This window comes from Bos indicus, chromosome 8 (assembly GCF_029378745.1).
Source record: "Bos indicus isolate NIAB-ARS_2022 breed Sahiwal x Tharparkar chromosome 8, NIAB-ARS_B.indTharparkar_mat_pri_1.0, whole genome shotgun sequence".
Lineage (NCBI taxonomy): Eukaryota > Metazoa > Chordata > Mammalia > Artiodactyla > Bovidae > Bos > Bos indicus.
In genome coordinates, this window is record NC_091767.1 from 105,554,079 (window position 1) to 105,575,970 (window position 21,892).

The 21,892-nt window shown below is 46.1% G+C and overlaps 1 protein-coding gene across 5 annotated transcripts in view; it reads right to left on the reverse strand.

Annotated features, from left to right (window-relative positions):
- ASTN2 (astrotactin 2) overlaps positions 1 to 21,892 on the reverse strand; it is a 1,047,731-nt gene that overhangs the window by 3,102 nt on the left and 1,022,737 nt on the right. For all 5 annotated transcript variants that reach the window (XM_070795372.1, XM_019966821.2, XM_070795370.1 and 2 more), the window contains 2 exons: positions 15,845 to 15,945; positions 13,899 to 14,082 (listed from right to left, as the gene is read on the reverse strand). In XM_070795372.1, coding sequence (XP_070651473.1) covers positions 13,899 to 14,082; positions 15,845 to 15,945 — 285 coding nt within the window. The remainder of the gene's footprint in view (positions 1 to 13,898; positions 14,083 to 15,844; positions 15,946 to 21,892) is intronic.

The window sequence follows — 21,892 nt, forward strand, 5'->3', positions numbered from 1 at the left end:
GAAGCCTAGGGAAAGTCACAGACAGAAGGGGTTTAGAGGTGGCAGATGGTGTGCAAGTGGGCTCACAGTGGGAAACTGGAGAAGTGGCAGGAGCCAGGCCACTGGAGCTTAGAAGCTGGGGCGTGGGTTGTATAGAGTAATGGTGACTGCTGAGGTTCGAATCTTGCCCCAGACACTTACTAGCTCTGTGATATTGAGGACATTGTTTCACAAACTGTGCCTCAGTTTTCTTACCCACAAATGGGAATAATGACTAGGTCTACTACAACATAGGTAGTAGTGAAAGTTACTCAGTCCGACTCTTGCAAACCCATGGACTGTATGTAGCCTGCCAGGCTCCTCTGTCCACGGGATTCTCCAGGTAAGAATATACTGGAGTGGGTTGCCACTTCCTCCTCCAGGGGATCTTCCCAACCCAGGAATCTAACCCAAGTCTCCTGCATTGCAGGCAGGTTCTTTACCAACTGAGCTATGAGAGAAGTCTACCACAAAGGTTGTTTTAAAAATGAAAGAAGAAATCAATGAATTTATAATCAGCCCTCCATAGGGGTAAGTGGGGACTTACTGAAGACTTCCAAGCAACAGTTTTCAGAGACAAACTGCTTAAAAACATTTCTGGCTGCGTTGAGGAGGATCGAACCGGGGGAGGGTAAGACCAGCAGAAAGGAACCAGGAAGAGACACATCCAAGTGTTGCTCATTTCTTGCCATTGTACTTAGGGATGCAGGCCTGCTTCTTTGCCTACTTTTAAAAAGCTACTTCTTCTGTTTCCTTATTCATAAAATGGGGATCACATTTGTCCACATTATAGAGTTGAAGCAATAATTAAATAAGTTAATATGTGCAAAACTCTTAGTAGAAAGCATCATTAGCGCTGCCACCGCTGCCACCACCATGATTTGTATACTGATTTAAGCTTTGAGCACTTCTATAAGCCATTGCCAGGAGACAGATAGAAATAGTAACAGCTTCTAATGCAGAAGCAGAGTTCCAGGTTTGAGGATATGCTCGGAGCTATGGGAATATATCGGAGAAAGCGATGGCACCCTACTCTAGTACTCTTGCCTGGAAAATCCCATGGATGAAGGAGCCTGGTAGGCTGCAGTCCATGGGGTCGAGAAGAGTCGGACATGACTAAGCGACTTCACTTTCACTTTTCACTTTTCACTTTCATGTATTGGAGAAGGAAATGGCAACCCACTCCAGTGTTCTTGCCTGGAGAATCCCAGGGACAGGGGAGTCTGGTGGGCTGCCGTCTATGGGGTCGCACAGAGTCGAACACGACTGAAGCGACTTAGCAGCAGCAGCATGGGAATATATAAAGTGGACATTCAATTATTAATTTGGGGACTCAGTCAAATCTTCCCAGGGGGTATAACATCTGAGCTAGTTGTTCAAAGGTGACACAGGTAGATGGGAAGGCAGAGGAAGTTGCTCACTGGTTTAAAGAGAGCATAAACCATCAGTTTTTTTGAAATGGTTAGTGCAAAGAATGGGTGGGAGACGAGTCAGTTTGGTAGAGATCAGACCATCCAGACTCTTTTGAGCCATGGTAAAGTATTCTATTTTGAGGGCAATGGAGAGTCATTGTCTGATCTGCATGTGTGCACGCATGCTCAGTCATGTCTGACTCTTTGAGACCTCAGTGATTGCAGTCCACCAGGCTCCTCTGTCCATGAGATTCTCCAGGCAAGAATACTGGAGTGGGTTACCATTGCCTCCTCCAGGGGACCTTACTGATCCAGGGATTGAACCCACGTCTCCTGTGTCTCCTGCATTGGCAGGTCGATTCTTTACCACTGAGCCACCCGTGAAGCCCCTATTGCCTGATCTAGACAGCCACATAAGTCACAAATACAAAATGAGATTGAGGAGACAAGTCCTCTAAGATGTCCAAATGCTTTGTCTCCAAGGGCCCAGCCACTTCCATAGAGATAATCTTGGAACTCAACTGGACAAGCCTTTGTATAGATGGAAACTAAAGACTGAAATGAGAGAACAATTTTCCTAAAGGACCACCTTAAGTGAGTAACAAAAGCAAAACTAGAATCGGGGCTCTGAGTGTCTAGAGCTGAGATGAGATTTGGTTTTGAAGTCCCAGATTCAAATCCTAGTTCTATCACTTAGCTACATGGATCATGAGCAAGCTCTTCAACGCTACTAACTCCCAGTTACTGCATCAGTAAAATGAGAACAACAGTGTTTCTGGAGGATGAGAGGACCTGGGTGATTTGCTTAGTTCTCAGTAATGTTAGCCAAGATATTCTGCAGTGGAAAGGACACAGGCTCCAGAGTATGTTAGGGCAAGCCATTTCTTCTCTATGAGCCTCAGTTTCCTCATTTGTAAACTGGGGATAGAGATGCTTATTTTGTAGGACTGCCATAAGCGTCCAACAAGGAATTTTCACATAACAGGAACTAAACCAATGTTAGTTTGCTTAACTGTCTCCTGCTCTTTCTCCACTATACACGATGCTTCATTGAGATGTGCAAGGAGACAAAGGCAAGAGAATTCAGAAGGTGAAGCCATGAAGAGAAGGGTTGGAGGTGTTCAGAGGCTGGAGCGGGGTGCCGGGTGAGAGACCGAAGGTGAGATTGCTGGGTAATACACTGCAGGCAGTGGAGATTCATAAATCAAAGGCTAGGCATGCCCCCACGCTTTGCCTGGAGGGGGAAAGCACAGGTCAGAGTGACCACTTTTCTCAAATACCGGAAATGAAATCCTCCTCCTTGGAGACAGGACGCGGGCCCAGCAGGATGGGAAGCCAGAGGGGAAGGAGGGACAGCGCACATTATCTATCACGGTACCCGCAGCGAGACTGAGACAGGGACGGCTTGTGAAGGAATCAGCGGCTGGGCTTGGACGCCGCTTCTCCGGGAACTGCAGGACCTTAAGTGACTACTCTTCCCAGCACCATTACCCACTTCGCTGTTGACACAGTTATTGGACAGAATCTAATTCTAAGGGAGCCATGGGATGGGGCAAAAGAGGAGAGACAGCAAGGGAACATTTCCATTGGCCTCTCTCCCTAATCTCTGTCTCCTTGAGCTAAGCTTAAGTCTCTGTGTTAGCTGACCTCAAGCTTGATGAGAGTCAGTGGCACGGCACGGCTGCAAACAAACTGGAACACCACCTCTGGAAGCACAGAGGGCAGATGCAGGGAAATAAGGTCTTCCATTTGAGCTGGGCCTGTCAGGCCACAACTGGAGAAGCCCACTCGCTTCTGGTAAGAGTGACACATGCAAACTGCAGATCATGATGCGGAAGGTTGTCTCGAAAGCAAGTCTCCTGCAGAAGTGCTGCAAGTAGGAATCAGGTGTGTCCCTGAAGGGGGGCGGGTATTTAGGAAAATAGTTATGATGTTCTAGTAAATGAAAATAAGAGGGGAGAACCCTGAGGATCAGGGATGACAATGACGACAGGCGACCGAGGACCCGCCAGGTGCCAGAAACCTAGGTAACATGATCTTCAGTGACACAGGAGCATCACATGGGCCTAAGGAAGTCACTGGGCAACTGGGCCAAGTGTTTATACATATTTGTTTACAATAAAAAAGTAAGAAATCTAGTTGGTCTTTATTTAACAGAGGGATAAATTAATGTGCGATAAATTCATATAATGAAGGAACCTTTAAAAAGCCAACATATGTGCATATGCATCTGTAGGAAAAGACTTGTGCTATTAAGTGTAAATAGGCAGAAAACAGAGCAAAACGAATGTATTTGATCAACATAGCAGAGTGGACAGAAGTGGAACTATGCGGTCTACAGATGTCAACATATCCTTAAGTCTGAACCAGTTTCCTTACTCATGAGCAGATCCGTGTCACATCCATATTGATCTCTGGAGAAATATGTGCACATTGTTACCAACTTTATCTCTGGGTAGAGACTAGGAGTCCAGGGAATAACATTTTAGTTTGCAATTTTATATATATACACCTGTCTCATTTACACATTACAGAATGAACAAGAATTACTTTTAGGACAAAATACAATAAAAGGCATTTCCATTTTGAAAACATGCATACATACACACATTTTTAAGCTGGTATGATGAATGTGTGCAATGAAGCCACGGTTTTATGGCTTCCCAGTGGTTCACTGGAGTTACTTTCAGAATATCCACATCCAGTTTAGCCTCAGACCACCCCCATTAAACAGAAAATCAGAAGCTCGGGTACTGCCGTGTAAATATATTTCCTCAACACCAGGTTTGAAATACGATTTGTAAGGTGACTAGCAAAAATATTTACATTTGGCTTTGTGTCCTTCTTGTTCTCTCATAAGAAACCATGAGGTCTTCCAAGAACTCATTTCTAAACTGATGGTAAGAATGACTAAATCTCAACAAACCCCCAAAGTATTTCAGTTTGGAACAGATGGAAATTTCAACAACCTCAGATATGCAGATGATACCACCCTAATGGCAGAAAGAGAAGAGGAAGTAAAGAGCCTCTTGATGAAGGTGAAAGAAGAGAGTGAAAAAGCTGGCTTAAAATCCAGCACTCATAAAACTAAGATCATGGCCTCTGGTCCCATTACTTCATGGGAAATAGATGGGGAAAAAATGGAAACAGTGGCATATTTTCTTTTCTTGGGCTCCAAAATCACTGCACACAGTGACTGTAGCCATGAAATTCAGACACTTGCTCTTTGGAAGAAAAGCTATGACAAAGCATATTAAAAAGCAGAGACATCACTTTGCCAGCAAAGGTCCATATAGTCAAAGCTATGGTTTTTCCATATGGATGTGAGAGTTGGACCATAAAGAAGACTGATCGCCGAAGAATTGTTGCCTTCGAACTGTGGTGCTGGAGAAGACGCTTGTGAGTCCCTTGCACAGAAAGGAGACCAAACCAGTCAATCTTAAAGAAAATCAACCCTGAATATTCATTGAAAGGACTGATGCTGAAGCTGAAGCTCCAATACTTTGGCCACCTGATGCGAAGAGCCCACACATTAGAAAAGACCCTGATGCTGGGAAAGATTGAGGGCAGGAGGAGAAGAGGACGACAGAGGATGAGATGGTTGGACGGCATTACTGACTCAATGGACATGAGTTTGAGCAAACTCTGGGAGATGGTGAAGGTCCAGAAAGACTGGTGTGCGGCAGTCCATGGGGTCACAAGGAATCAGACACAATTTAGCAACTGAAGAAGATAATTATATACATTGCTATATTATTAGTGGGGGATGTTCTGTGGGACATTTGTTCAGACTCATAGCGTGTCTTGCCCATCTAAGACACTGTCAATTTTAAGACATGCTATTGATTTAATAACAGCCTTTCAAGAAATGAAGAAAGAATGCAACATAATGTGCACATCGATTGTGCACAGTCGATCTTGATTTCTGAAATGTCAAAATATGCAGGAAAAAAAAAATGAAAATGCGTCTGCAATGATAGGAGTATGGTTCTAGGAGCCTAAGGTTGCTCTTGTTTCCAACATCCTAGAAATTCCAAGACAGTGAATCCAAGATATCCAAGGAGAGAGCTCACATCATCTTGGACAGAAGAATGTGTACTGACATCCCAGGCTTGGGTATTTTCACAAAGAACAAAGCAGTGACAATTCATAACAGGCTCTAATCCTTTTCAGGTGGGAAATCCTTCTTGTCTGGTTATGTTTAGAAACAGCCTAGAGTGAATCAAGCCTGGAATGATTTCTGTTATCTATTAGCCATGTCCGCCATGGAAACAACAGGGGCTGATAACAGAAATACAGCGTCTCTACCATAAATGAGATGAAAAGACAACCCTCAGAATGGAAGAAAATAGTAGCAAATGAAGCAAGTGACAACAGACTAATCTCCGAAATACACAAGCAGCTCGTGCAGCTCAACGTCAGAAAAACAAACCGCCCACTGGAAAACCGGGTACAAGACCTAAGCAGGCAGTTCTTTGAAGAAGACATACAGATGGCCAATTAACACATGAGAAGAGCTCAGCATCATTCATGATTAGAAAGATGCAAATCAAACCTACAATCAGAATGGCCATCCTCAAAAAATCTACAAACAATAAACGCAGAAGAAGATGTGGGGAAAAGGGAAACCTTTGGCATAGTTGGTGGGAATGTAAACTGATATAGCCACTCTGGAGAGCAGTATGGAGATTTCTTTAAAAACTGGGAACAAAACTACCATATGACCCGGCAATCCCACTACTGGGCATATACCCTGAGGAAACCATAATTCAAAAAGACACCTGTGTACTCCACCGTTCATTGCAGCACTCGTTACACCCCAGCCAGGCCATGGGAGGCAATTTAGATGTGCATTGACAGATGAGTGGATAAAGAAGCTGTGGTACATAGATACAATGGAATGTTACTCAGCCATAAAAAGGAATGAACTTGTGTCAATTCTAGTGAGGTGGACAAACCCAGAGCCTAGTATGCAGAGTGAAGTCCATCAGAAAGAGAAAAACAAATATCATATATTAACACATAAAGATGGAGTCTGGAAAAATGATACTGATGAAAGTATTTGCAGGGCAGGAATAGAGACACAGACACAGAGAAGAGACTTGTGGACACAGCAGAGGAAGCAGAGGGTGGGACAAATTCAAAGCAGCAGTAAAGAACATACATTCAGTTCAGTTCAGTCGCTCAGTCGTGTCCGAATCTTTGCGACCCCATGAATCACAGCACACCAGGCCTCCCGTCCATCATCAACTCCCGGAGTTCACTCAGACTCACGGCCATCGAGTCGGTGATGCCATCCAGCCATCTCATCCTCTGTCGTCCCCTTCTCCTCCTGCCCCCAATCCCTCCCAGCATCAGAGTCTTTTCCAATGAGTCAACTCTTCACATGAGGTGGCCAAAGTACTGGAGTTTCAGCTTTAGCATCATTCCTTCCAAAGCAATCCCAGGGCTGATCTCCTTCAGAATGGACTGGTTGGATCTCCTTGCAGTCCAAGGGACTCTCAAGAGTCTTCTCCAACACCACAGTTCAAAAGCATCAATTCTTCGGCACTCAGCCTTCTTCACAGTCCAACTCTCACATCCATACATGACCACAGGAAAAACCATAGCCTTGACTAGACGGACCTTTGTTGGCAAAGTAATGTCTCTGGTTTTCAATATGCTATCTAGGTTGGTCATAACTTTCCTTCCAAGGAGTAAGTGTCTTTTAGTTTCATGGCTGCAGTCACCATTGGCAGTGATTACCATATGCAAAATAACTGGTGAGAAGTTGCTGTATAACAGGGAACTCAACCTAGGGCTCTGTGACAACCCAGAAGGGTGGGGTAGGAGGGGTTCAAGAAGGTGGGGACATATGTATACTCATGATTGAGTCACGTGGCAGAAATTTCTGTATGGCAGAAATCAATACAACGTTGTAAAGCAATTATCTGCTAGTTAAAAAAATATGTATACGTATATAACTGAGTTTAAAAAAAAAGAAAATAAAGATATTTTGAAAAATGTAGCAAATATTTTCAAATTAATTAATGTAAAAGTGATTTGTAAAATGTAAATAAAGCATTATATGATATAAAGAAAAACAGAAATATGTAGACATACATTTACTCTAGACAGATCAATTTCACTGAAACAGAATCTCTTCAAGTGCTGACTCTCTTCTCTCTCTCCATCAGACATACCTGAGAGGATTGAGAAGCTCAGGAGTGGTCAAGGGTATTTGATTGGAGCAAATTCTGACCCCTGACCACCTATAAGCAAAGTTTTTCAGGTCTCCCAATAGGAACCGTATGGCTGGGACAGCTGGGTGTCAGCAGGTCTTCTCTGAGCATTGTTTGCAGGAACCTGTGGTTGCCATGGGAACCAAGCTCCAGAGGACATTGACCTGATGGATTTAGGCAGCAGTAAGAGTCACCCTTTTGTCACCAAATTTTATAGGGGTACCCAACCAAAGATCCAAGGAGAAGCAGAGAACATTTGGGGGCTTGGTGGTTAGAGGCCAACAAAATCCTAACAGAGTTCATCTCATGATACTAGGGTGCTCCTGGAAAAACTCTTACTGTCCTAGCCATCCTGGGTTCCTGAAGAACATGCCATGCTGGGCTAGAGGTGAAAGGACACTTTTGGTGTGTCTCTTCTCTGGTTTCTATGACCTTCAGGGCTGCCTGGTTCCCTCTCTGCAGCTGGAAGGGACCTTGGAGTCCAGCCCTTTTGTGTTGTAAATGAGGCCCAGAGGGGAGAGGCAACTTGTCCAAGGTTACACAGCAAGCTGGTGATGAAGCTAGAACAGAAACCCAAGGCAGGGTCTTGCCCTTTCTCCTTCACACCTGGATGTTCTGCAGACTTGCTAACATTTGAGAGGCTGGTACATCTACCCACAAGGATCCTCTCTTTAAAACACTGACCCAGCTTTTGGAAGAAAAATGACTCATGAATAGGGCTCATAAAGAGCCATTATGATATGACTTCAGCTGCCGTCTTCGGCCTTCCCTTCTCCTCCTCACCCTGAACTCTCCACTCCCCTGAGATTTGTCCTTCCTGACTGAAGTATATTCTCTTACCCTGCCCTCTCTCACTCTTGGGGCTTCCCTGATGCCTCCGTGGTAAAGAATCTGCCTGCAATGCAGGAGACGCAGGAGATGAGGGCTCGATCCCTGGGTCAGGAAGATCCCCTGGAGGAGGAGAAGGAAACCCACTCCAGTATTATTGCCTAGAGAATTCCCTGGACAGAGAAGTCTGGTGAAATACAGTCCATAGGGTCACAAAGAGTCGGATACAACTGAGTACATACACACACACGTGCACACACACACACCCTTGCACTGGTTGTTCCTTCTAACGAGAGCACGCCTCCCCTCCCACCTTTAGGATTCCTGCTTATTCTGGACTTGTGAGCAGACACTCACTGTCCTCTCCAGGAACTCTTCCTCGAGCTCCAGGATTAGCTGCACCAACAGCTGCACCTAGACCCTTGTCACTCAAAGCAGGGCTTTTAGACCAGTAACACTGCTGCTGCTAAGCCGCTTCAGGCGTGTCCGACTCTGCGACCCCACAGACGGCAGCCCACCAGGCTCCTCCGTCCCTGGGATTCTCCAGGCAAGAACACTGGAGTGGGTTGCCACGTATCACCTAAGAACTTGTCAGAAATGCAGATGCTCAAGCCCATTCCAGGACACGGAGTTGATCTAAATTGTAACCAGACCTCCAAGTGATTCTCCTGCACACGAAAGTCTGACAGACATTGCTCTAAAATGCGCTGCCCACCCCCTTTATCACATGCTTCTTGTGATGTATTTCAGTCTTTTTCTCACTAGATGCAGAGCCTGTCAAAGATAGGAGCTGTCTTCTTCCGGCCCAAGGTCTGGCACATAGCAAGTGCAATAAAAGAATCAATGACTCTATAAATTAATAAGTGAGGGTCTCTTCAAGTCTCTCAATATTGGCAAGGGCAATGCATTTCTTGATAATGTTATTTCTAAGCCAGAAAAATTTAGATTTTATAGAGTTCAGTTGTTTCCAATTGTGGTCCTTGATAGCTCAGGTAGACCTCATGGATCCTTGGGATTGGAGCGGGGAAGCTGAAGAGGAGACCCAGCAAGGGGGCTCCAGGTCACGGCCTCTAACTCCTGCCAGAACAGCTCTGTAGTCATCCGGCTTACACATCCACTCATCCCATTATCCGATTATTCAATAAGTCATGGTTTATCACCTGAGTGGATAGGACATTAAGTATAAACTATAAATTGACATTGTGGTGGGGATAATATCTTAGAGATAACACATAAGTAAGCCCATAAGTGGACTTCCTTGGTGGTTCAGTAGGTAAAGAATCTACCTGCCAGTGCAGGGACACAGAAGACATGGGTTCTATCCCCAGGTTGGGAAGACCCCGTGGAGAAGGAAATGGCAACCCACTTCAGTATTCATGCCTGGGAAACCCCATGGATAGAGGAACCTGGCAGGCCATAGTCCACAGGGTCACAAGAGTCAGACATAACTAAGTGACTAAACCACCACCACCATGAAATAGATAAGCAATATAAGATACTAAACTAGTAGCTACAGCACATAAAATTAAAACCTGAGGGTGTGATACAGTAGAAATTTTAGAAGTTTCCCTGAGGAGTTGGCATTCTAGCTAAGAGCTGGGGCTCTTTGTAAGCTTTATTTAGAAAACAGGTTTTTCACTGCTTAAAAAAAAAAAAGAAAAGAGAGAAAGTCTCTTCATCTTTATAGATGAAGAGACTCAGGCCCAGAGAGACCAAGGCTGCCTGGTGAGTTTATCAGCAGTGCCAGGATGGATCAGGATGCAGCTGTCTTGATTCCCGCTCGTGCAAGCGTGGGGCATCAGGGAAACCTCACATTCCCTCCAGAGACTAGAAAGACCTAAAAAGGAGGAAGCTGGGTGGCACAGGCGGGGTTTGGCAGACAGTGGCTGGTGACCAGCTGGCTGGAGGTGAGCGGGTTATCACTGTCCATTACTGAGTGGGTTGTTCTGCCTCTTTGAGTGACCAGAAAGGCTTTCCAGAAGATTGATGTCCTGGAGGGTCTTACAGGATCCCAGAAGATGATAAAGACAAAGTCGAGAGTGAAGCTCTGGTTTAGCTTCCACCCAAATTCCCTGAAGCCTGTGGGAAAGCCCAATAAAGGGAGAACGCCTTCCTCCGTGCCTGGGCAAGATGCTAGCCGAGGTGACTCATGCCGCAGCTTTCATCTGAGGCTCTGTGCTCCTGTCTGTCTGTCTGCTCTCTTTTAGCCTTTATCTAACAGAGAGGGAGACAGTTACAAACCCAGGATCCAACAGAACAGATAAGGTCTGCCCCGGGGAAAGACCCCTTTTATCCCTCGACGGAGCCTTGAATTCTTCGAAGGTTACTGCACGTGTTGCAAGGGCTCGGGGTGAAAGCTCAGGGCAGAAGCAGACCCCACAGCAAACTCTGTGTGCCTCCGTGCCACTCATTTAACCCCGTGGGGGCCTCCAATTCCTTTCCATTCATAAACTGGGGAGGATACCCTATTTTGTCTGTTTTACAGGGTAATTTTAAAGCTATTTCAAGCATAACACGCTGCCCACTAAGTACTTCAGGAAGTCATGCAATTCTCTCCAGTACCACTGACATGATCCTGGCCTGGAGCACTGCACTCTGTCTCCTGGATTTAGTATCACAACAGCCTCTGGGGCCTCCCTGCCTCCCTCTGGTCAGGACTGCTCTAGTCCGGGCTGCCAGTGGCTGTCAGAGGGATCTTTTTCCCTTGAAGATCTGATAACATCTCCCCCTGTGAAAAACACTTGAAAAGCTTCCCATTACCCTAGAGAGATAATCCAAACTCTTTAACCCTGCTTAAAGGGCATTCGGAACTGGCCTCTGCTGACCTCTCCTGTCTTATCTCTTCCCACTCCTGCTGTCACACATTTTGCTCCGACTGCACAGAAATTCTTTCAGTTCCTCCACAAGCAGTGTTTACCAAAGTGTGGAAGGGGTTCCCCTGGGGCAGGAGAAAGGATTTTAGGTGGTACTCAGGAAGATCACACGTCCAGTATTAAACAACAATGAATCACAACGGGGAAAAGCATTTAGATTCCATTTTTCAATCCCTTGCCCTCCTCCAGATTACTTTCAGAGGGAAAGGTTTAATTCGGGACTGTGTTTTAAAGTGCTTCTCTAACACTCACTAATCTTCCCTTTTAAAAGGAAAGCTTCAGGCTCTGCAAGGCTTAAACTGCATTGTTTTCTGGTATTTTGTTTTTCTTCCATTGTACTGAATGCTTAAGTTTAATTTTTATTAAGGGTAGACGGGGCTCGTCTTCCCTTTACACAATGATACAGTGCTTTCTTTTCAAATATACTCGCAATAAGCGGGCCTAAGGACAAAACAGAAAATAAAGTGCAGATAGTATGGGAATACGGTAAAAATCATAAAGTGAAAGTGTTCGTCGCTCAGTCACGTCTGACTCTTTGCGACCCTTTGGACTGCAGCCCGCCAGGCTTCTCTGTCCATGGGATTCTCCAGGAAAGAATACTGGAGTGGGCTGCCATTCCTTCTCCAGAGGATCTTCCCCAACCCAGGTATCAAACCCAGGTCTCCTGCATGGCAGGCAGATTCTTTACCATCTGAGCCACTAGGGAAGCCCACAATAATCATAAAGGTGGAGGCAAATGATAATTTCAGAATTTACGAGGTTTTAAGCCCTGCTCTACATAGTATTGTACCTCTACATCTCACAGGCTACTCCTGTGGCCCCAGACCTCTGGTCTTCTTCTTCCACGTGCCTGACCCCAACTCACCCCGTAGGCCTCACAGTCTCAGTTCTTGGGAGGGCTTCACTGGGTTACCCAGGCTGGGTGCCTGGGCCTCGTGTCCCCAAAGGGCTCCTCTCTGTCCTTTCGACCCTTATTACTCCTATTCTATTTTTTTAATTGGAAGAAAATTGCTTTACAATGTTGTATTGGTTTCTGCCATACAACAACACAAATTAGTCATAATTATATACATCTCCTCTCCTTCTTGAGTCTCTTCCCCTGCTTCCCATTCCACCTCTGTAGGTGGTCACAGAGCACGAGGCTGTACTCCCTGTGTTATACAGCAGCTGTCTATTTTATGCATGATAGCATATATATGTCAGTGCTCCTTCTTCAGTTTGTCCCATCCTCTCCTTCCCCGGCTGTGTACACAGGTCTTTTCTCTATGTCTGCATCTCCATTCCTTCCCTGCCAAAAGGCTCATCAGTACTATTTGTCTAGATTCCATATATATGCATGGATGCTTAGTCGCGTCCGACTCTTTGCGACCCCATGAATCGCAGCACGCCAGGCCTCCCTGTCCATCACCAACTCCCGGAGTTCAACCAGACTCACGTCCATCGAGTCAGTGATGCCATCCAGCCACCTCATCCTGTCGTTCCCTTCTCCTCCTGCCCCCAATCCCTCCCAGCATCAGAGTCTTTTCCAATGAGTCAGCTCTTCGCCTGAGGTGGCCAAAGTACTGGAGTTTCAGCTTTAGCATCCTTCCTTCCAAAGAACACCCAGGACTGATCTCCTTTAGGATGGACTTGTTGGATCTCCTTGCAGTCCAAGGGACTCTCAGGAGTCTTTTCCAACACCACAGTTCAAAAGCATCAATTCTTTGGCGCTCAGCCTTCTTCACAGTCCAACTCTCACATATATGCATTACTATACTATATTGGTTTTTCCTATTCTTTGCAACTGCTTAATTATGTGGAACAGTGAGCTACACGTAGGTAGGGACTGCTTCTGCCTTTTTAACAGTGCATAACCAACAACCAACCTAAGAAGGGGGCTCTTGATCTGTGTGGAATGAATGAGTGGATATCACTGCTGGGTGCAGGATGTGAAACACAGCCCCCACTGCAGAGCTACTTCGGGAAGCTTCAGAGGATACTGACTGTGTGTCAGTTATGGGTGACTCCTCTATAGCACCTGTCACTGTGGCTGGCATAGTCACTGCCGGTGACAAAAAAAAAAAAAAAAATCGCGCCTTAATACATGTTGAATTTGTGAATGCATTTAGTCATGGTCACTAGTGGACTTTATTCCAGAAAAAAAAAAAAAAAAGACAACTCGGATTTCTTATGAAAGAGAAGGAAAAGCCCTAGATTAGGGTCCATGACCCTGCCACTGCTCTTCTATGACGTTGGTTAGGACATATGTCCTCAAGGAGGCTACGTTTCCCATTTCTAAAACTGAAAGTGGAAGGTAAGGGGACTGACTGAAAGAGCGCTGAAGTCTCTCTCTTATCTAGCATTCCAGAAGTCCAAGAAGCTAAAATTCCCAGATTCTTTCATTCTCCTTACCCGCTTCCCACCTTGAGTCCTGACATGACTTGAGTGACTGCCTCCCTTCTTTATTTCCTAAAGCCCATTATCAGCCTATGGAGAAAAGGCTCCAATAAAGTCAAATGGGAACAGGGAGCATCTACTGCTCCGCTCACACTTACGCACCCACCTACCTGGGCCCCAGCTCGTCCTCGCTCCTCCAGACAAAATCGCCGAACTTCTCATAGTGTGAGTTGTAGTGGTGCTGGACGCGGAACAGCATGGAGGCAGAGACTTCCATCAGCGTGTTGTAGGCGGCCTGCTGCTCCTTGCCGCTCGTGTACCCATTATACAGGTTGTAGATCTTGTCAGCTATCTCTGGGGGAGAGGAGGAAGTGCAGGCACAGATCACGGGACGGGAGGAAAAGGGGAGGATGGAGGCATACCTCACAACTAGGAAGGCGTATTCAAGCAGGAGTTCACCTGTGTGGTCTTTGGGGCAAATAAACCTTAATTCCATCCTGAATATATCATTGACCAGTTGTATTCCATTTTCTTGTCTACCGTTGGAGATAATAATCCACACACAGGAGGGGCATTGGGAGGACTAAATTAAAAGGTGGATATAAAGCACTTGACACGGGGTCGGCACAAAGTTAGCGCTTACGATTGCGCTCGTTAACATAAAGTCTGTGCCTAGGACTTAGCAGAAAATTCCAAACAAGTGCAGAGGCTTCCGGTAAGTGTCTTGAGCTCATCTCAGTGGTCTACTTCTACCTCCTCTCTGCAATGTTTCCAACATATTTCTGTGATCAGGTCTAACAACTCTTCATTCAAAAATCTTTCAAAGAAAAATCTAGACTCTTTTGCTTGCCATTCATGGCAATTGCTACTGTTTCCGTTATTCCTGCTAACTGATGTAACTAAAATTCATTATGGGCTGCTCTCTTGAACAGAAGCCACATTCTTTCATCTTTTAAGACTTTGAACAAAATTTATGTATGCCCCCATGTCACTGCTTAACAACAACTGCCTTCAGGAGAACTTGAGGGACCTGGGTTCAGGATGGGAGGATCATTTACTTTTTAGGGCTTTCTACTCTGATTTTTATTGTTCTCTAAAAAAAAAAAAAAAAAAAAAAACATGTTCATGTGTCCTTTTAAAATAATAATATAAAAAAATTACCAGGAATCCATCTCAAATCCCCTCTTTTAATAAGACTCAATATCTCAGTGTCTTTTCTTATCTGATACACAGCCTGATCATCAAGCTTATGACTGAGCCATCTGAAGAAATGTCTCTCTCTGCCCCCCTAGAATGAAAACTCCTGAAAGATGGAGAGCACATCTGTTCTACACTGCTTTTACCAGGGCTCTTAGAAAATACTTGCTCACCTTGAACTGAAGCACCATCAGGATTCATGAGCTACCATCACATCTTTGTAGAAATTGTATCTACATGTGGTCTAAGAACTAAGTATATGGTGGATCTAATTTATTGGTTATTTTTTTTTTCAGGTGTTTTGTCTAATGTTTACAACTTCATAGACCAGAAACATGCATGCTGATTCTGATGGATAGTTACTGACTGCAGCTCTTTGCTGAGAATTCTGAGGCCACCCCTGGGCTAGATGGGAAGGTGTGCTGTGATCAGCTAATGATGTCTGCCATGATCAGCTAACGATATCGGCCATGATCAGCTAATGATGTCTGCCACAGGTGCAGCAAAGTCTAGTGGTCCTCCACGTGCCACCTACTTGCCAGCTCTAGGGCACACTGAAGTGGAAGAAAGGGACTGGTTTCTAAAAGCCTAGGCCAAGGGGCAGAACACAGTCACACGGTTCTGACTCTCCACCATTCCTTTCCTCAAAGCCAGAACACATTCTATAAAAGAGGAGCAAGTCTGTACACTGGCAAAGATATTGCCAGCCAATCTCAATTTCCTTCATGGCTTTGATTCATTTAGCTCCACGTTCTTCCTCTAGTCCTTTGCCTTTCTTCTCCCTGTGCCAGTATGTGTGTGTGTGTGGAGGCAGAAAAGGAGTGGTGGATGGTGACTGGTGGGTGCAGAATTTAGAGACTGAAAATATGGGAAGGACTCTGGAAGTGAAGAAAATGGGGCGGGGTGGGGGGTCACCTACCTTCCGCCTTGTTGTCATCCACCAGTGGACAGGCGGTCCTCAGGGTCACTGTGCTGAGCTCGGAGTGCCTCCCTCGTGTATCCACCGCGTAGAGAGTGAACCTGTGGTACAACAAGAAAAGAGAGCACGAGGCTGTGACTTCAGAGCAAAAGGCCCTGGAAGCTGCAAGGAGGAACACAAAAATCATAGCACAGGAGTGATGGTTGAAAGAACTCGGGGATGATTAGACTGCAGGAGAAATGATCTGGAAAGAAAAAAAAGATAGTCACTAAGTGTGTATGAGAAACCAACTGACTGCTGGGCATTTTGCACCTAATCTCTTCATTTACTAGAGAAGAAAATGGCACCCTACTCCAGTACTCTTGCCTGGAAAATCCCATGGATGGAGGAGCCTGGTGGGCTGCAGTCCATGGGGTCGCTAAGAGTCGGACACGACATCACTTTCACTTTCACTTTTCACTTTCATGCATTGGAGAAGGAAATGGCAACCCACTCCAGTGTTCTTGTCTGGAGAATCCCAGGGACGGGGGAGCCTGATGGGCTGCCGTCTATGGGGTCGCACAGAGTCGGACACGACTGAAGCGACTTAGCAGCAGCAGCAGCAGCAGCTGAGCATTAACTATGTGTCAGAATTACTTTAGGAGCTAAGATTACAAAGATGAGCAAGAGAGTCAAGGTCCTTGCTTGCATAAAGCTAAACAAAACATAAGTGAAAACTTAGACAATGGTGCATATGAGAAAGAATATAACAGGATCATGCAGTAAAGCCTGAAGTGAAGGCAGGTGTGGGTGCTTTAGACAGGTGTGTCCTGAAAGGCCTTCTTGTTGAGAGGTTTGAATTGGGACCTGAAAATGAGAAGGAACTAGCTTATGGGAGGAAGACCTGGGGGAAGAGTATTCCAGGCAGAAAGACCAGTAAGTGCACAGTTCTTGAGGAGAGAATGATCCAGACTGTTGAAGGAGTAGAGAGCTGGTGTGGCCGTAGCAAAGAGAGATGACGGGGACCGAGTGGGCCATGATAGGAAGTCTGGGAGTTAGTCCAGGTACAAGGCATGTCCCCAACTTTCAGTGTTGGCACTTGCAGGTCCATGATGTATGAGGAGGGTGGGGCAGGCAGTCTGTGTGGTATTAGAGGGAGAGAACTGGTAAACCACAAACATGGTGGAGTGGGGTCCAGTCCCAGAGGAGACACAGGCCTCTGGCCTATTTTGGGAAGGCTCTCTGATGCTTCACACCTCCAGATCTCCAAGATCTGAAATTAAATAAAGCCAAAAGAGTGAATAAACTTTCAAGAAGAGATCATCCTCGGAGGCCAGTGACAATCTGAACAGAAGTGAGAAGGGCTAAGCGTCTGAGTGCCCTATCTTTGCTATGCCACCCTCCTTCGGCAGCCTTCACGGGTAGGAGCAGGAGTGTGGAGTGGGACCAGGGGCTCCCTGGGTCAAGCACAAGAAACTACACTCCAGGGCTCTGCTTTCCTTTCCTCCTTCTCCAAAACCTCAACTTGCCTCGTGCTGTGGGTGTGCTAAGTCGCTTCAGTCATGTCTGACTCTGTGACCCCAAGGACTATAGTCCACCAGGCTCCTCTGTCCATGGGATTCTCCAGGCAAGAATACTAGAGTGGGTTGCCACGGCCTCCTCCAGGGCATCTTCCCGACCCAGGGACTGAACCCACATCTTTTAGGCCTCCTGCACTGGCAGGCAGGCTCTAGTCCCACCAATGGACGTAACACTACAATTGCCAAGTTACAGAATGGTGAGCCCTGATTGACTGCACATATTAGGCAGCTAATATATATGACTTGGTTCTCCAAATTAACTATGTGCAAAGTTCTTAACATGTGTCAAGCACTGACCCACGCAGTTTCATCTGTATTACTGTAATTAATTTCCCCAGATGATCCTAAAAGATAGCTACTATTATTCTCTTTATGTTATACACAAGGCTCAGGGAGAGAAAGCAACTTGCCCAGAACCATAGTAATTACTGGGACTGGAAATTGAGTCGAGGTGTGTCTGAGTCCAGAGCCCATGCGTTGATCCACTATCAGCTACTGTCTTCTGCTAAAGGTCTGTGGATGTCACCTCTGTGAAAATACAATTCCACTAGGCACACTTGCCAAATTCCAACTATGTTGAAACAGTGCCATTCCACGTGTTTTTCTAATCTTATGAAAACCCGAGAAAATAATCACCCACATTATCTTCATCTTTCAGAAGAGGAAACTGAAGATGAAAAAGTTAGGCAATTGGTCCAAAATCAGAGTCAGACAATGAAGGAACCAGGACCTGTTCCCTGCTTTGTCTCCCTCTGAAAGCCGGATGCTCTGTACTCTCAGCTCTGCTTTGCTGCTGTGGGTCCACACGGCAGGCTCAGATGGTCAGGACTTGGGACTCTCACAGCCCCTCTCAGCTTTAACACCTCATGGCTTTATAACCCAAAGGTGGTTTTTGTAAAAGGCACTATGCATCAGAACTTCTTGGTACAAGGGGCACAGTAAGCAGAAGCCAATATCTTTCTGGAGAAAAGACTGCTTGTCTTCTTTGTGCGTTAAAATCTCCTTCTTAACAATAACCCATTTTTTCTTTTGAAGAGCAGTGAGAGGTACTCATGCCATCCCGAGAACGTGTGTCTAATTTATTCCTTGACATTGATTCTGAGTTTCACTGTAATTCAGATAGTACAACAACATTGTCCTCAGTTTTCTAGGAAGCCTTGGTGCACGTGGGGATCCGTCAGTCCGTTGTGATGGTCTGTGTTTAAGATGCCACGAGCGGAGCTGACAGCAAGGCTCAGAACCATACATGCTCCACATTCTTTGCTGCTACGAGTCACTGCCACTAGGTCCATGACAGACCCGTGGAGACACCTCCTAGCCCTGGAGGAAGGTCAGCACTAACGTCCTACCAGGCTGCTGCCATGGCGACTGAGGGGATGGGTCCAGCAGGGAACAGGTCACCCAGAGCCCTGACGCAGCCTTGTAGCCCGATCACCATCTACGCAAACCTCAGGTCTGAGGTTCACTAGATGTGTGACCTTGGGCTAGTTGATTATCCTCTCTGAGCCTATGTCTCAAATGTAAAATAAAGGAAACAAGTTCCTCCTTGCAGAATTGCTGGGCCAAGTGCCGGAACCCTCGTTCAGCGCCTGAACATCATGTGAGGCGTGACTGCCGTCTAGTGCGTGCTCATCAGTGCCTGTCCTCTACATGCATATTCCAGTTAATCTTTAAATGTATCACTCGGGTGGGATTGCTTGCATTTTAATCGATAAGGATGTTGGTTCCAAAGAGGTCAAGTAATTGATCTATTTTTACATATTAACTAAGCAGCAGTGAGGCCTGTCTGAATTCAAAGATGATGTTCTTCAGTTCAGTTCAGTTCAGTTGCTCAGTCGTGTCTGACTCTTTGCAACCCCATGAACTGCAGCATGCCAGGCCTCCCTGTCCATCACCAACTCCCGGAATTTACCCAAACTCACGTCCAGTGAGTTGGTGATGCCACCCACCCATCTCCTTCTCTGTCATCCCCTTCTCCTCCTGCCCTCAATCCTTCCCAACATCAGGGTCTTTTCAAATGAGTCATACTATATTGTCAAATCTAATTTCACCTTTTATCTTGCATCAGCTAACTTGGAGTGCTAACAAGTGTGGGTCTAAACTTCATATATGTGACTTTAGAGACCTAAATATGGGATATTTTGGCCCCATCTTCAGACAGAAGCCCAACTATCCATATGCTTTCTGGGTCTTTTGGCTTCAGCCTTCGTCATGAGAACAACAGCACTGTGATATGTGGGCATCATCTCTCTCCACCTGTTACATCTCAGCACTGTGAGCAGAGCTCTGTTCTAGCCCTTACTATATCCAGTTATTGTCTCAGTCAAGGGAAGCAGAAAGTGACGGAGGAGGAAGTCTGGTCTTGGAGATGGCCAGGCGTGGGTTCATTTTCCATTCTATTCCCTTGCTCTGTGACAGGGGACTAGTCACTTACCCCTCTGTGCTTAGGTCACCTCCCTGCATCATGTGTCTGGGGTGGGGAGGCTGCTGTCTACTTCCTAGGTCAATGTGGATGAATGTGAAGTACAAGTGCTTAACGAGGTGAGTTCTGACTAAGGAGCCTTGCAGAAGGGCTGGAAGCAAGATCATAGTGAAACTCGGGGATGTGAGAATAAGCAAGGGGCAAAGGAGAGCGGTAAGGACCACATTTGATGCCATGGCGTAAGCACTTACTACATACGCGGCATCTAGAAAGTGGCAGAGGCAGACACCAAACCCTGGCCTGCAGCTTGGGTAGAGCGACATCCTGGCACTGAACACAGTACTAGGATCATGAAAGGCGCTTTTAACTATGTGAGTAAATGAATGAACTTGAACGTACCACATCTCATTGCTGAATTTCCGTTTCTGCATCAACAAAATGGGGATAACTGTACAGACAGTGTGTGGCAGTCTCAAGGATTACACAGAGTGGCTTGTAAGTTGCAGACTTTTATAAAGGTCATATAAAGAGCACTTATTTGGGTAAGAGTACTTTCTTGGAGTAGAAGAGAAAGAGAGACATTTTATCTGAGGGGAACATGGAAGGCTGTAGTTAATAAAACATGTGAATGAATCTCCAAATATGAGGAGCTGGAAAAAAATTTAAACAATGCTTTTCCGTCAGCAACTTATGTTTCCAAGGTATTCCTGTAATATATTTCCTCCATCAAGAGAGTACGGTGTTACCTCTCTGCTTAGCCAAGCAGCATGAATAACAGCATGCTGGGAAAGAAGTAGTCTTAGGTTTTCAAATGATAAAACCTGGGTAGAATCTTGCTTCCCCAATTGCCAGCTAAGTATTCTTGGGAAGTCACTTCCCTGTCTCTGAGCCTCAGTCTCTGCATCTGTAAAACAGGGTGAAATTAACTGTATCTCACAAGTTCAGGATCCAGAGTCAATGATGTTAATGATTGTGGCCGGCCTGGTTTAATCTTCGTTCCCTAAAAGGTAGTTTCTGTTTGTGTTAGTAGAGTGACCCAACGTGTCAGTAGAGGTCTCAGGATGGAGGAGTCTTTGGGCCACCCTGCCAGTGGGGGTGGAGCGGCGGAGAAAGAGGAAGATGTTAGCTTCACGGGCCTGGGTCAGAAGTCACAAGGCCATGCGCTCTCTGTCTGTCTCAGCTGTAATTGTAGAACTGTTCCAGAGCCACATCTGAAAGCTGTTAGGGGACCAGGCAGCCCTGGAGGGGAAGAAAGTGACAGCCCCTGATGTGGGGAAGGAGGAGAGAATGAGAAGGGAGAGAGACTGAGAAACAGATACACACATGCACACCCACAAGGCAGAGTGGAAAGGGCAAGACAGACACACCAGGAGGGGACACAGTCAGAGCCTGTGTTCCTCCGGGTTCAGGGAGCTGCTGGCAACCTCGGCTCGGTTCTTTCATCTTTACCTGTGCAGGTGGGCTGAGACCCACTGATAATGTGAACTAGAGGGCCTGCTGTTGTTCGGTCATGTCTGACTCTTTGTGACCCTATGAACTGCAGCACGCCAGCCTTCCCTGTCCTTCACTATCTCCCAGAGTTTACTCAAACTGAAATTCATTGAGGGCAGGAGGAGAAGGGGGTGACAGAGGAGGAGAACTCCCGAGCCATCACCAAGCTCTACAACCTCATTTTACAGGTGGGGGAATCACGGCCTGGAGAGGATACAGACTCGCCCAAGGACCTGTTGCCAATCAGTTCAGAATAAAGGCCCTGGCTTTCCTGACCCCTCCTCTAGTGCTCCTTCTCCACGCCACCTTGCTTTTCGCACAGTTGACTGACTGGGGCCCAGCTGCCCCTCTGGGATAATCACAGAAGAGGTGGCTCCAAGGATCAAGTGGGATGGGCTATTTAGGAGCCTGGAACCCCAGGCTCAAATCCTTGCTACTCTTCCTCTGACTTTGTTTTAGAGGAAAGAACACTGGCCAAGGTGGTTGAAAACTTGAGTTCATGTCCCAGAGACTATGGGTTGTGAGATCTCAGATCAATCCGGTTTCAGTGTATCGGTATTTCAATGAGTGGGGACG